We start from the raw sequence: 15,111 nt of genomic DNA, 5'->3' as shown, positions 1-15,111 counted from the left end.
AGGAGGAAAACGGTGGAGAACCTTTAGACAGATGCAGAACCAGAATTTGACAATTGAGCTGAAGGCCCCATATAGTATTTTGTTCCCAAGTGTCATTTTTAGGTATGTTGTTTTATTTCTTACAATTAGGTAATTGTTTTATTTTGTAACGGCTTTTATTTTTTATATGTGTACAATGTAAACGACATTTAACTACCTTCTAAAATATCAATTTCAATCCCCCCCCCCCCCCAAAAAGAAAATCGTTAAATTGAACCGTCCGACACCGAGAGAAAAAAAATCAACGAATGTACCGAGGAACATCTGATTGATCTTTATTCAGCCTGTACAAAAAAAATAGAAAGTCTGAATTTTGATCAAGCAACCGTACATTAGTAAGAACAGAGCCAACGTGTCTTTATTTTCCAGAGTAAACTGAAGGTCAAATTTCTTTTTACAAAATGTTTGGATCAAACATTCAAAGGAAGTGAAGTTGAGAAACACCCCAGAAACCCCTCACAGCAAACTCAGGGAACATTAAACACCAGACGGACTATGTCACCTATTCCCGGTTAAACAGAATACACTGTGGTCGATACCCGCAAATAATTCAGTTTGTTGCAAGACAATTAAAACATAGTTCAAACCGAAAATGTGAAGCAGACTGTCAGTTGTGGGCAGGGAATGGTCTCCAATACCAGAAATGATGAATCCAAATAAAAACACTAAATTCCGTCGACACCCTTTAAAGTAACACATTTTTTATTTGGAGACCTGGGAAATCTCATCATTTCGCAGTTGTATCTGTGGTACTCTGTGATGCTGCAGCAGCACTTGTCCCTCACAGTGTAATCGTGTTCTCAGGAGGAACAAGAGGCCAGTGGGAGCTTTCTGGCCTCGGTGATTGGTGCATGAATATATGGCTTCAGGGAGAGTCATCTCTTACTTGTGGGCTGCCGAGGTGGAGGGAGGATAGTTTAGGGTAGAAAGATCATAACGCAATTATAAAGTAGCACTACTGATTGGATATTAGGGTTTAGATACTTTTGGAGCACTTTGCACCTCTTAAATCTGCTTTTCTGACACAACCGCATGCTTGAGACCACTTGTTCCTGTAACTAACAAGGTGCTTTATGAACAGTCTGCAGGTGATTTGTGCGCTTATGATCTCTCACCGGTATTTGCATGTGGTCCTGCACAGAATGGACTGAGCAGTCACTGCAGCATTCACATCGGAACAGGACCCATTGCCATCTAGTGTACCGCCGTACGTTTACACTGATTGAGCTGGAGATTGAACATGTTACATTTCACTCCTTTTCTTAGCCGGCGGGATTTCTGTTGGAGAAATCAGATGTTTTTTACTTCAGGGATATTTTTTTTTTTTTTACAAAAGCACAACATCACAAGCGAAGCTTGAAATCGCAAAAGTATTGCTAGGACCAGAGGGCAGTCAGAATAAAAACAAACAAGTCTACAATGGCAATTACCCTAAATGGTTTTCTAATGGAACTGGTCTCTCTCACACACACACACACGACTGTACTAGAGTCCAACCTCCTCACTGCACTATTGGCACAAACGTGTAAATAGGGAAGAAAAAAAGGTTCTCATTGTTATGGTAGGGGAGAAAACCGACATGCAGCATAGTCCAGGATCTACAGCATGTTAGTGCTGCATGGAACACATTTGGATCTTCTTGCAAATTCCCAATGCGATGTCTTTATTTCATTAAAAATACGTTGCGCAACAATCCACTTTAGACTGTGGACTCTGCACATAATGCTTAATAATCCCATTGCACAGCAAAAAGTCCCACCTCCCCAAGTGTACTTTCTAATAATACTTCCCCCACCTGCAGCCCATCATACAGCTCAATGGTGACTAATGTATTCAGTTCCCCTGTACAAGTCTCCTCTTACGAGACGTAGAACTCAGTGGTATTATCTTCTAGATTTGACTGTCATAAAAGAATATTGTACGCAAATCCTCTCAAGCATTATGGTTTTGCTAATAGTTGAGTTTTACATGTCTTTTAAAACAAATTTCTATACATAAAGGCCTCAAGTGAAAGAAATGTTTCATTAGCATAGAAGAGAAAATGAGTGAAACAACCCCCCCCCCCAACATCAAAACAGCAGAGTTCCTTGCTACAGTTGAAATGCAAAGTACTTTAAGTTTTATATAAATTCACAGCTGCTTGGGGATGTGTATACAAGTCAATTGTCAATTAGAAGTTTGCATGCATATGTTTTAATTGTCAAAGGCAGAAAGGCATATTCTGGCCATGAAGTTGTTTAAAGTTAATTGAGCTGGAGCTTGTTTGAGGTATCAAGTAAACCAGTTGAGACAAAATCCTTTTTTAGGGGAGAATTTAAGTGGAAAGCAAGGTGCAGCATTACAATTGTAAACAAACCTCAGGATACATGCTCACAGCCAACTCAAAAGCTCCACATGTCATTCAGAGAAGGGGATTATTACGGGGCTTTAAAAGGGAATGCAGACAGAAAGACACAGGTTACCGATACTCTAAAAAGAATGTTATGAAATGCTGGAATGTTAGGTATTCCTGAAATAATATCAGTAGCAATTGCAAAATTAAGCAGTGACGGCTGCAGGTGGATAACTTCATGATTGAAGCTGACTCCGTCCACTTTCCAGACTTCTGTTGACCAGCGGGTGGACCGGTAGAGATGTGGGGTGAAGGCCAGGCGCTTCGGTGTGGCTGTAAAGCCACCGGGAGGAGAGCGAGGTCCTCAGCGTTGTCCTGGACGTACTAATTCTGGGCTTTGGTGGCAACAACATTTTCTTCATCTAAAGCTTTCAGCACAGTGACCTGAAAGGGAAGGAACACAATAAGATTCTGGACCACTTTCCTCACATCACTTTGATTTGTCGGCAGAATAAGGATGTGGTTATGCCCGAATATTAATGACCAGCAAGGTAGCAGAGCACTGCTAAATGAAATTTAAAAAATGGAATGTTAACATCCTATGTGAAATGTTGTGTAATAACTAGTTCAATTTAAAAAGACAACACTATCTATAATCAAATTGCCACGGTCTGTCAGAATGAGAAAAGCATGGAACATTATATACAGGTGTCTGATATGCTGACTTATAATTCAGCTATTCTATATAGTGCTGCCTGCTTAGTCTCTACCTCAGTTCACCGCAAGCACAAAACTACAAAGAATAGCTGTGACACTGCTTAATGAAATTGTACACAAAATGTATCTTTTGAAATGATAAACTCTTCTCTGATGTTCCAGTTCAGCAACAATCAGTACATTTTAAAAGCACAGAAACTCACCATAAAATTGTCTCCATTGTCAAACTTCTTCTCGATTTCTTTTCCAATGTCGCCTTCTGGCAGTTTGAGGTCCTCTCTGGTTGTCCCACCGTCATCCATCAGGGACAAAAAACCATCTGCAACATCTATAACCTAAATTGTCCATAAAAAAATAGGTAACCTTTAAAAACAATAAGATTGCGGTAAGTAATGTAACGGATCACCCCTCACTGACACCATGTCATCTTTATTAATATCTTGATGTATGCTAATCCTTATGCCATTTGTTAGTATTCTAAAAGCTGGGCAGGAACTAGAGGGGAAAAAAGGGAACCACGTTGTTGCTCAATTGATTTGAAGAGGGTATCAAGTAATCATGATTGTTGTTGCACATCAAACATGATTAGTATTTTTAAGTTTTACTTGGATGGATAGCATCATTTGTTTTTATGTAAAACTATAGCCAACACCTTAATGACTGGAAAGCAGTAAAAAAAAATGTTGCTGAACCAAACTGACTCCTAATCCGAATTGTGAGGTTTGTGATCCGTTACACCAGTAATTGCGGTGGATTTTTTGGGAAGTCAGAGAAATGCATCTCAACCAGCAAAACCTAATCCTAAGTGGAATACAAGTTTATCTAATTACAGACAGTCAGGAGTTTAACATTTAACCTGGGGATGGAGGCTACTTCACACACACAAGCTTGCATAGATGAAGGCACTCTCCCACATGCAACAATATCAACACAATTAAATTCAAACAGAAAATGTTTAACTCGCAATGAAAACTTTACTTAAGAGTTTGTTAGTTTCTCAATTACTTTACATAGTTTGAAATAGTTGGTTGTAATTTCAAAAATGACAATGTCTTAAATAAATCCAATTTGATGGCTAAATTTATTGCATAATGTACACATTACTGCCATGTATATTCCTCTCCAGCACATTGTTCCAACTGGCCACCAGCAATCCAACGCTGCAGCAAGCCTGCAGGTTTGTTGCGCGAACCGTTGGAAAATAGAAATGATGCGTCTGACAAAGTGTCACACTGGACGAGGAACGGCCCATTGGTTAAGTTTTCCCTGCCTCGACCAACGACTTACCAATAGGAGTTCATCTCAAAACATTTCATTTATGAAGTAGTGGGTGTAAAAAAAATTGAAAATAAAAAAGTGAAAATAAGCCTATGAACACAGCATTTAAACACTTTTGTGACCCCAAAACTAAATCTATCCACAAAGTCTTTCCACTTACTCAAAAGGCAGGGCAGGAAAAAATGCTTGTTGGCCAAGACAAAACTTGTTCCTCCAGTTCTAAACCGGCACATTTTTTTCACTATCACTGAATAGACAGCTTAGCTTTAACGCACCCATTTAGTAATCAAAAAGGTATTCAGCATTTCACATTCTCATTAGGACGAGGTCATAAAGTACTTTGGGAAATAGACACACTGGTGGTATAAAAAACTATAATACTGGTCAGGAAAACTAGTTTTGCCTTTCAGTGGAAACTTGTTTTAACAATTCAGTCAAAATGCTGCGTACACCTAGGTCGCACAGAGGGATCCGAACGAGTCATCTCACCTGGTAGTCTTTCCTTGTGACATGTGGGACATCCATGTTATGGGTAGATGGGCAGATATCTTCATACTTCTTCTGGGTAAAGATGTCAAGTCCAGTAAGATGAACCTGTGGAAACACAGTAGCTAATTCAATCTGGTCTCAAGAGTCAAACATTGGGGGTTCTTTGCATTTTTAAGAACTGAATTCCAAACGATGTACAATGAGGTTTCACCTTGGCATGTCCATGTTTGCCCGTCTTGGATGTACTCATTTCCATGATCTTACAGGGACGTCCTTTGATCATGACGAAGCCATTCTTCCTTAAAGCAGAGCACTGCTGTGGAAATGTTGAAGAGGCCCCAGAGTGCCCACATTCAAAATCCTCATCTGCCATGATGTGCGGTTGAACACCACCCTGACGTGAAAAGGAACACAACATAACATTACTGTGACATCAGCGCTACTTCAATATGGAGGTATGTGGTACTAACAACTAACGTTAGTTATCCAAATATATTAAGACAATTGTGTGGAAGATGGGGGGGTGGCAGATTTGTTTAACTTAATTGTCCACATGGAACTACCGCTACAAACAGAGACCAGACCAGCATCGACACCTCAACCGCTGTCAGAAAGCAGCCGACAGCTGGCCGTAAGAGCTTCAAAAATCAATAACCTGACATCAAAGAGATGGCAACTTAGTGCGTTGCTGGACATGACTCAACGTTTAGAGTAATATTTCCAAAGTATCACCAACACAACGTTAAGCGTGGTTTAATGTGTACGTTTGATTCTCGCACTTCTTTACAAACAATGGCGCAAGGTGGGGCGCCCACATCTCACTGACCAACTATCCGCAAAGCTAACTGCTATCCTCAATTGCTTTCGTGTCGAATATACTTGTCGCCATGTTGCTGCCATCGCGAATATTCTTCTACGCACTGTTTGGGGGACAAAACCCGGGCCACTGACTGCATACTTAAATATAAAATTGGTTCAAACACGAGTGGCTGGGTTAGCTTACGTTAGTAAGCTAGCATCTCCATTATCGAGTAAGCTATGTTACGTGGCAGCCAAACGGGGCTACTCAACGTTAGCATGAGGCAGTAAGCTAGCATCACGTTCCCACCTCGTGTGTTTTGTCATCGTTAGCCACATTAGCTTGCTAACTATATCCATGCCAACTGCCGCCGACTAGCCACACTTTAGCTAACGCTAGCTAAAAATACTGCGCGAACTTATTTCCATCGGCTACGAATTATTTAGAAGTAACAGTTTAACTATCGAGGCAACAGTGGATTCTCAGTATTGTGCATTGGATAACGCGTAACGACTCCGCAAATCATTAGGGTTATTTCACGTTAGCTAGATGGTACAAATATAACTTTTAAGCACCAACGTTTAGCTTACCTTTTGTCTTGCTAACAAAAAAAGGGACAGTCAGTTCGCATGCGTAGAGGTTTTGTACCGCAGGAGGAGCAGAGAGGGCAGGTACGGGCTGCGATGACGATGCGCGTGCAGGGGGAGGAGCTCGCTCACTGATCCTGGGACCAGCTGGATGACGGAAGCCTGTTTTAACACTGTGAAGAAAAATGACATAAATATGTATCTCTCTCTATATATATGCATATTATATATAGATCGAATCTTTTATTTTATTATGGTAAATCATAATTATGACATAGAATATCAAAATTAGGATTTTAAAAAAATGTTACATTGTACTGACGGATAAGAGATCTTCTCCACACAGCGGCAGGAATGGCTGTGCATAACTATCCTGTAGAACTTACAGTCACTGCCTAGTTTAACTTACATCACAATTTTCATCTTTTTCTAATAGCTGTTGTACATTTAACAACCCAATATCATTTACAATCTTTGACATTATGTCCAGTTTTTGCTGCCGTGTGCTGTGTAACAGAGACTGTCTTTGGGTTGGTAAACCTGAGTTTTCCTCAATTTGTCTTTCCCCAAAGTTCCCTAAAGTACTTTGTTTGTTTGTTTGTTTGTTATCGATTGATAACAGACAAAGTTTTTTTGCAGAAAAAAAAAGAATTACATCATTTGATTATATGGTTCAAGCCAGTCTATAACATAAGGAAAAGCATATTTTTCAATAGTTTTATTGCTGGACACAAGATGTCTTCTACACTTAATTGTCCACAGTTGGTTAGCTCTAGGCTCCAAGTTTTTACATTCATTTTGTAATTGGATCCCTGTTGCGTGTAATGTCAGAGAGGGATGGCTGCGCATGCCTTCCTTAGTCATTTTAAAGTTAGCATAGAGAAATATCCCCTCTTTCAACAGATGAAAACAGCCTTACAGTGAGACTCATACATACACATACACTTTTCAAAGGGAAGGCCAAACACTCAAGAGAAGTAGCATTGTGCAAAGTACATGTGTGTGCGTGAAGTCTGGCTTGTGATATTTTAAGACACAAAATGATGGAGGAGTAAATAAAAAAACATTTTGTTTGGTTTCCCGGCCCACTAATTCCACAATTCAAGTTGCAAAAACAACAGGGACCAACTTGATGGCAACTTTCTGCCCATTTACAAAACCAGCAAACATGTAAGCACTCATTTGAGGTCGGCATTTTAGTCAACTGATGAATTTACACACAACTAGAACTCTCCTTTCTGGTCCTTTGGTCTGTACTCGCCTGTAAGGTAATATCTGGCTCTTTGGCTCCTACATGCCATGCTATGTTCACTAGTTACTCACGAAGCTTGTCTAGACACAAGTCTGGTGCTGAGCAGCAAAATTAGGTACAAGAGCAATTGAATTGAACTAAAAACTACAACAATTAAATCTCAGGGGAACTGCAGTCGGGGCTAAATTCTCTGAAGGCTCAACTTAAAAAGTGTAAAAAAGTGTAAAAGTCCCGTTGAAAGTCTCCCTAATTCAACAAATAGGTGTTTCAATATTACAAGGATGAATGGACACAATCACTTGAGGTTTGAAATACTGACAGTAAAACACGCCCTCGCTCGTGCAAACAAATGTGCCTGTGTTGTTTCACGCATCTGTTGATGTTTTGAGCTGCTGCAGTTCAGTACCATCTTCGGGGGGGTGCGCCGACTTTTTCCGGCCCTTGTTGAAGACACTGGCGATCTCCTCAAAGCTTTTGCCCTTGGTCTCGGGGACCCGGAAATATATGTAAACAGTGAAGCCGAGAAGCAGCACGGCAAACAGGATGAACACATAAGTATCCAACCAAGTCTGAGACGAGAAAGTAAAAAAGACAAGAGTCAGGGGTTGTTTGTATTTGATGACTTGATGACCATGTGTGTCCATGTTATTCCTCCTACCTGTATGTATGGAAAGGTCATGCCTATGAGGAAGTTGCTGCTCCAGTTGCAGCAGCCAGCTAGAGCGATGGCTGCGGGCCGAGGCCCCTGACTGAACAGCTCGGCAACTATGAACCACGGGATGGGACCAGGACCAATTTCAAAGAAACTCACAAAGAGGAAGACAGCTGACATGCTGACGTAGCTCATCCATGTGTATTCATTCTGGAAAGAAGAGTACATCAGTCACGGTAGTTTTGGGATTAGTTAAAATGATTAAATGTGGCCTGAAAAAAATGCACAGATTTGTAAACATGTTATGCACATTGACATAGAAACAAAATAGATCAAACTCCATCTGCTGAGGAAAATCATGAGATGAGGATTTTCTTTCCTGTTAAAGCCTTTTGTGCTCACATTGACAATTTATATCAATGTGTGATGAATATGAACATTCTCCAACTAGCCTTACACAGATGTTATGAGGAACAATACAGCATTCGGTTAAGAACATTTAGATTGAGCGAAGTTGATTCGAAAGTCAGTCAATAGACAAACTATAAACAATGTGGCAGGCCAAGCGAATACGCAAGCTCTCGACAGACTAAAGCTCTGACACTGGATTCAACAAACCTGTAATTTGAGGCCCACTGTCATGGCAACTGCACAGCAGCACATCCCTCCTAATCCAACCAGAGTCAGAGTGCGTCGGCCAGCTCTGTCTACCAGTGCAACCTAGAAGATACAATACACAGAGGTGGTGTCCTTGTAAGTGTGTGGCTGGAGGCAATGCGTTAAGAAACAGTAGAATGTTCATGGTTTAATGTCAACGAGTGTCCATTTGTTTGTGCATCCGGAGCTACTCACAGACAACAGAGTGAAGAGTGTGTTGATGACTCCGACTCCTATAGTGGCGAAGACTGGCTGAGCGACACCGGCCCGGGTGAAGATAGCCGTAGAGTAATAAAAGATCTTGAAGACAAAGGGAGTGCAAAACTGTTAGTTTGCTTAGCTTCAGTAGAGTGGCATCTTACATTCGTACATCTGAGCAATACAGATCTCACGCTTAAAGGATTTGTGTGCACATAAAAGAAAACTCCAGTCACCGTTGATGTGCACACATAGTACGCTTGGACAATGACACTAGTATTTTAACATATATCCATACATTTTGTTGGTTTAACCTAAGCAAAGTGAATGGCTTGGTGTCAATTTGCCACTTACTGCGTTGATACCGGACAGCTGTTGGGAGAGGTGCATCATGAGGGCAACAGACAGCTGCTGTCTGTACACAGAGGAGCGGATCTAGCAGGGAAAACAGAGCATTACTTTATTGTTACTTCAATGATTGTTTAAAGTGCAAAACACATGCATTATTGCAGCTATGGTCAGATGGGACCTTTAAAGTAGTATGAAAATGAATATTATTTTATTGTTGTTTATTGTTTCTGTCATTCATGAAATTAGTGTTTGAATGGGATTCATAATTGCAGAAGTATTTAGATGTTGAGCGGGATGCTTCATTTGCAGCCTTTTCACATTGATTTGTTTTAGAAAGTGTATTTACCCATTCATTGAATACTCTCTAAAACCAAATATTATATCACTTTAAAAATGATTTGGAAAGATGAGATCTGAAAAACACAATTATAAGAGTTCTTAATACAATAGAATCAACATTTAATTATTCCAGAGTCATCACATGAGATCATTGAGGTACTTGTAATGGTTGCTGATTCATTCAAGTATTTTTTAGGAATATTTCAAGTCTAGTTAAATGAGATTCATTGATTTTATCACCTTATTCCAAAATCTTTTTTTTTCAAAATTGTGACAATATTCAGGTAGTTGCGGCCATACATCTCAATCAAGCCTCTTCCTATATAGTCTTACCAAGGATAGGATGGAGACCCTAGGCTCCCTGTCTGCTTCCTCTTTCTCTCTCCTCATCTCTTCCAGATCAGGAGCTGCATCATACGGCCCTTTAAGACGATACAAACCTGCCACACGGCACACAGCAAAGGTCAACGAATCAGAGTCTGTATGAATGAATTTGAAATGCTGGAATATGTTTCTAGATCTTTTACTTCAGTTAAAGCACCTCCATATTGTAAAAATTAAACCATTGCAAATTGAAAAAAACCTGTATACTTATTCCCAGTCATTTGGAGAGTTAGTTGTAAAATGTTGACCCACTCATGTCCTTACAGTTAGTATGAAGGTGCAGCCAGCAGCCTGTTAGCTCAGCTTAGCTCATAGAATGGAAATATTGGGAAACGACTAGCCTGCCTCTGTGCAAAGGCCCACCAGCACCTCTTCAGTAATATATGATACCTTTAAAAAGGTATGTCTGGTTTTTTGTCCAGCCCGGCTTGTTGTGAATACAGCCATTGCCTTATATTTAATTAATCTAATATTCATCTTATATTTAGTAGTCAAACATGAGAGTGATATCAATCTTCTTTCCTACCGTCTGTAAATGAAAATGCAAGTTTCCTAAATTGGTGAAGTAATTCTTTCAAGTGTATCTTGTGTGGCCCAGTCTATGTATGGGCTACTGTCAAGTGTATGTTTCTGAAGTTTATTTTTATTGTGTTTGAACAAGAGGGCAGGAGAGAGAAATGAAAGAGTGAAACAGTGAGTTGCTGTGTGTAAATCTTACTTTTCCGAGCCTCTTGCTCCTTGCCCTGTACAATGTAAAGGTACCGCGGGCTCTCAGGGCACAGAGGTAGCATGAAGGTCTGCAACACGGCCGGAGCTCCAGACAGACCAAGCAACAGGGGCCAATACTCGTCATTACCAAACACAAAGTCCAAGCCTATTACCTACATTCACACAAACCCACACACACACACGCACATATAGACAGTTTAGCTTACATGTTAATAATGTCATCAAGCAACGATGTTGCTGTTCACCTCACCTGGCTGATTAGGATGCCAATGACAATAGCCAGCTGGTGTAATGTTCCCAGAGCCCCCCTGTACGCCTTGGGTGCAATCTCTCCGATGTACATGGGCACCAGCCCCGATGTCAACCCTGAAACCCCACAAATCACCACTTTAAACAGTCACTGTCGATTACGTGCAAATATTAGACGCCATTTTAGTTTTCTCTTAAATGGTTAGCCTCCATGAAAGTGAATGTTCTCATTAATAATGAGGGCAACCTGCCTCACCTGAATTGGGTTTTCCAACTGAACTATGTGAGCATCAATCAATAGTTACAACATGCTTTAATGTACCACAATATAAGCCCATGACAGCGCGGCCGGAGATGACCATGATGTAAGGTTTCCACATCTTGCAAAGACCCATGAGCAGCCCGGCAGCTACAGCTAGAATATTGACCATCAACATGCCCTTCACCCTGCGAGACAGACAAAAGGTGGCAAAGGGAGATGATGGATAAGGGTTAGGATGATGCACAATGACATTATTCCATTTTAATCCTGGTTTAACTTTAACTTCAACCAGTCTTCAACATAACATTTGCCTCCATCTGGTCTTCTCCCATCCTTCTTTGATCAATCTGTTTTTTCCTTTACATTATTTAAGTCAGTGTGTCCAAATCGTTTTCTTCTTCCTTTCTTACCTCCCTCTCAGGTCTCCCACAAATCCCACCAGGAAGGAGGATAACATGCCACCGATGGAGAAGATTGCCACCGATAAGGACCAATACATGATCACGGTAGGGTGTTGCCCCGCCTCTGGGATCTCGCCTCCTTCTTCTGTGCTGTTTCCTGACAGGACGGCGGCCTTCTCTGACCACAGCCCCAGGGATCGCCCATAATGCTTTTCAATGACCTGTGACACAGACGTATTTATTGAACATCAACTGGTACAATCACCGCTGCACACACAGCAATGGATCAAAAGGCAGAGACACGATATGCCAACACATATTGTGGACGTCACATGCTTAAGACAGGCTTCAGTGCAAAACAGGTTAATTTCAGCAACACTAAACTATTTTTGGCCTAATATTTGTTATTTTTTGCACGGATAGAACTTTATATGCATTGTTATAACTAGATGGTTTGTCATTGTATTTTATTTTGTCTGATGGAGCAACCTGGTTTACTTGAGTGATGCAATTTTCAGAGCAATCCTACAAGAGCAAAGATGGTGGAGTCATAAAATGAAGATTATTCAACATAATAAAGATAAAGATTCAACAAGTGCTACATTTCTTTCTCTAAAGTGGGTGGTCAGGTGTATGTAACATTTATGACATGTTTTTATGACATATTATGACACAGTATTTTGCTGCAATGAAAACAATTTAAGTGAGATGAACAGATCCTGTTTGATAAAACGTGTTTTTCTTGAGGGACGTTATTTGAAATTGAAAATAGGTATTATATGGTAATATAGTACGTTATTGCAATACTCAGCATCCAGGGATAATATTGTATCGTAAGAGTATTAATAATATCATATTGTGGTAGCTCTGGTGATTCCAACCCCAATCTAGTGCATTATCTCTATTTCCCCATCAGTAGACTAATCCATCAATAGTACAAAGTAGGCGTTGTTTTGTGAGGTTGCGGTTGGAGAAGTTATTTCTAAATTTAGCATATTGACATTTATGTCTTTCTTTGAGGATTACCCACCATGTCTGAACAGAGACAGAACATTACATGATCAGACCCCTGGGTCAGGCAAAACACTAATCAATTTTGAGATTTTGGGCTTTTTATGTTTCCATAGAAAATTCTTTTAGACTAGGGTTAAAAACCATCCAAAATGCGCATTGGGAGATTTGCTTTACCACACTTTGATATCACCTCAATCCTCTGCCAGTTAGCATCAGAAAATGCCTCAATTGCACATCAAAACATAACATTTCAGAAAAACTATGATTTTCATGTAAGTAATTAGCCGGGGAGATTTCATGGTTGTATTTATTAGTTAAAATAATCATACAATCATTAATCTGTGGTTTCTCTCCTGTACCATTCAATTGACTCAAACACACTGAAATTGACACCCAATCAGCAGTGAACTTCCTGATCCTATGACCCTCTAGTGTATCGCCAACACAACATAAAATATCAGACAAAATGCACAACATATTAAGTAACACATCTCATCATAAACACATCCAAGATGTAGAAGTGCATTAACCAGTACAGCCTTAGGACAAAGATCCATATAAAAAAAATCAATAACCTCAAATAACGTCTAAATGTTGAAGGGACACTAAAATGATCTAAAGAGAATTCTGCCATTCCACTATAAATGCCTGAGGTCGCCGTGTGCTTCTGGATCTACTGTATGGTCTCTCTCCTGAACAAAAGCCACCTAAGGAGTCATCTTTAATGGGAAATGGGAGATGGGACTTTGGCTCTTCTTTGCCAAAGCTCCAATCTCAAGTTTGTCTACAGAGTCCAGCATGTCATCCGAAGTGGGGCCAATAAAAGCTGACTTGGTCACAAATGCTGGGTGGTATTAAAGGTAGGGGCAGTAAAAGAGTAAAATGCTATCTGACCAGAGGTTAACAGGAGGAAGTCTTCATCTGGTCCGTATGTGACAGGCAGAGCTTTTCTCCTTGAAGGTAAGAGGTTGTGTCCACTATGACAGGAGGGTTTGCGGAGAGTCGTTTTGACTCGTCCACCACTCAACAAAGACATGCTGTTGGTGGAGGGACACCCAAAGAGCTTTTAAAAAAATTACAGACCAGATCATTTCAGCTTGCAATGTTTCAATGAATCAATTCTCTGTTGGGCACAAAGCACAATTGGAGGCAAGTCGTTTGAGTAGAAAGGGAGGTCTACAGAGAGGAAGTCTACGGTAAGGTAAGTGTGATCCTTGGTATCTCATTATCTCCAGCATTGCAGAGAAGTTCGTACGATAACTTATTCTTGTACCATAGAGCAAATGGCCATCGTTTGTCCAGAGCTCATCAAGACCAGCGGTTTATCAAGCAAATATCAGAATGCCTCAGCATAGCAAAGACGCTGTTTAAAGTAGACCGTACCTTCTGTGGTGCGTTGATGACTCCAAGGCTGTAACCATACTGCAGAGAGGACAGAGCTGCTGTGAACACAGCCAGAGCCAATGTACCCGTCAGCTGCTGCAGGAGTAAAAAGCAGCATTTAGATAAGGACACACGCAAATGGATGCCTGAACAAACAAACACACGATCTAGCGTGACTCCGTGGCTACAAATAAAAGAGCACCAAACACTTTCTCCACATTGTCAATTTATTTGTTCCTTCTTTCTGCACTATTTCTGACAATCATACACCATTTTGCATGTTCTACAGATACATTTCAACCAATATCAACACGCTAATGAAGAGAGAGCTCGTCCAAATGATAAATAAGCTAAAGCTATTTAAATAATCCTTTGACAATTTAGATTGAAATGTTGGAATATATAACCATTTTACGACACACATGCAAAGAATTGCCTTACCTTCCCTGACTCCATGATGAGTCCAGAGTGTCAGCCTGGGGCTGGTAATGATCAATGAAAACTGCATGCTCGATCACGCTCTGTCCACTCACTAATAGGGTGAAAACATGCATGCACACATACACATGAAAACATAAGCACACACACGCACACACATACACACACACACACTCACAATCACACACACACACACCTATTGTGTTAACAGAACTCTTTCACACAAATTCGGCAGTGTTCTTATTGATCCTCTAAGTACAAAAACACGTTACTGTTGGAGGGAAGCACTGAAGTGATATTCACGGTGTGCAAACACACACAAAGCATGCGTTCCATTTTTCTTTGCATTTGTGAGGTTGATAATGGTGCATATGGATAATAATAAACTGTATACGCCAAATAATAATGGAACACAGAACTAAAAAAAACTCTGACCCAAACACACATGCGCGCACGCTCACACACACACGTGTGCACACACACACACACACACGCGCTGTTAATGATATACTTGAGGATGGACAAAGTCTGAGGGTCAATGCTGATACAAATGTGCAAACT

The 15,111-nt window shown here is 40.4% G+C and overlaps 3 protein-coding genes across 4 annotated transcripts in view; all 3 read right to left on the bottom strand.

Annotated features, from left to right (window-relative positions):
- slc7a14a (solute carrier family 7 member 14a) overlaps window positions 1–4,951 on the bottom strand; it is a 43,130-nt gene extending 38,179 nt beyond the window's left edge. The window contains exon 1 of the mRNA XM_037485836.2: window positions 4,856–4,951. The gene's annotated coding sequence lies outside the window, so the exon portion shown is untranslated. The remainder of the gene's footprint in view (window positions 1–4,855) is intronic.
- On the bottom strand, window positions 293–6,400 carry LOC119227241 (eukaryotic translation initiation factor 5A-1-like). 2 transcript variants are annotated; one of them, XM_037485844.2, is made up of 5 exons: window positions 6,245–6,400; window positions 5,067–5,249; window positions 4,856–4,960; window positions 3,292–3,423; window positions 293–2,815 (listed from the first exon to the last, which is right to left on the bottom strand). In XM_037485844.2, the coding sequence occupies exons 2-5, from the start codon at window positions 5,226–5,228 to the stop codon at window positions 2,756–2,758; spliced, it is 459 nt and encodes a 152-aa protein (XP_037341741.1). In that variant the 5' UTR covers window positions 5,229–5,249; window positions 6,245–6,400; the 3' UTR covers window positions 293–2,755. The 2 variants fall into 2 exon arrangements, with proteins under 2 accessions (XP_037341741.1, XP_037341742.1); XM_037485845.2 differs by having other exon boundaries at window positions 6,234–6,302.
- Window positions 6,401–6,968: 568 nt separating this feature from the next.
- Window positions 6,969–14,665, bottom strand: slc2a2 (solute carrier family 2 member 2). The gene is made up of 12 exons (XM_037485841.2): window positions 14,554–14,665; window positions 14,113–14,208; window positions 11,725–11,936; window positions 11,375–11,499; window positions 11,054–11,169; window positions 10,793–10,955; window positions 10,024–10,130; window positions 9,355–9,435; window positions 8,998–9,102; window positions 8,764–8,865; window positions 8,152–8,355; window positions 6,969–8,062 (listed from the first exon to the last, which is right to left on the bottom strand). Exons 1-12 carry the CDS (start codon window positions 14,566–14,568, stop codon window positions 7,859–7,861), a joined length of 1,530 nt encoding a protein of 509 aa, XP_037341738.2. The 5' UTR covers window positions 14,569–14,665; the 3' UTR covers window positions 6,969–7,858.
- Window positions 14,666–15,111: the final 446 nt, after the last annotated feature.

The sequence above is a fragment of the Pungitius pungitius genome, chromosome 14, assembly GCF_949316345.1.
Source record: "Pungitius pungitius chromosome 14, fPunPun2.1, whole genome shotgun sequence".
In the NCBI taxonomy this organism is placed as follows: Eukaryota; Metazoa; Chordata; class Actinopteri; order Perciformes; family Gasterosteidae; genus Pungitius; species Pungitius pungitius.
This window is presented reverse-complemented; position numbering and strand designations above follow the sequence as displayed.

What these genes read in the sequence shown, in the direction of transcription:
- slc2a2 (XM_037485841.2), bottom strand. An exon ending in TGTCATGGGCTTATATTGTG is followed by an intron (nt 11,170 to 11,374) that starts GTACATTAAAGC and finishes GTGGGGTTTCAG; the next exon opens with GGTTGACATCGGGGCTGGTG. An exon ending in GGAGCAAGAGGCTCGGAAAA is followed by an intron (nt 10,131 to 10,792) that starts GTAAGATTTACA and finishes GCCGTGTGGCAG; the next exon opens with GTTTGTATCGTCTTAAAGGG.
- LOC119227241 (XM_037485844.2), bottom strand. Translation starts at nt 5,228, where the DNA reads ATGGCAGATGAGGATTTTGAATGTGGGCACTCTGGGGCCTCTTCAACA. An exon ending in GCAAACATGGACATGCCAAG is followed by an intron (nt 4,961 to 5,066) that starts GTGAAACCTCAT and finishes GTGTTTCCACAG; the next exon opens with GTTCATCTTACTGGACTTGA. An exon ending in ACAATGGAGACAATTTTATG is followed by an intron (nt 2,816 to 3,291) that starts GTGAGTTTCTGT and finishes CTTCCCTTTCAG; the next exon opens with GTCACTGTGCTGAAAGCTTT.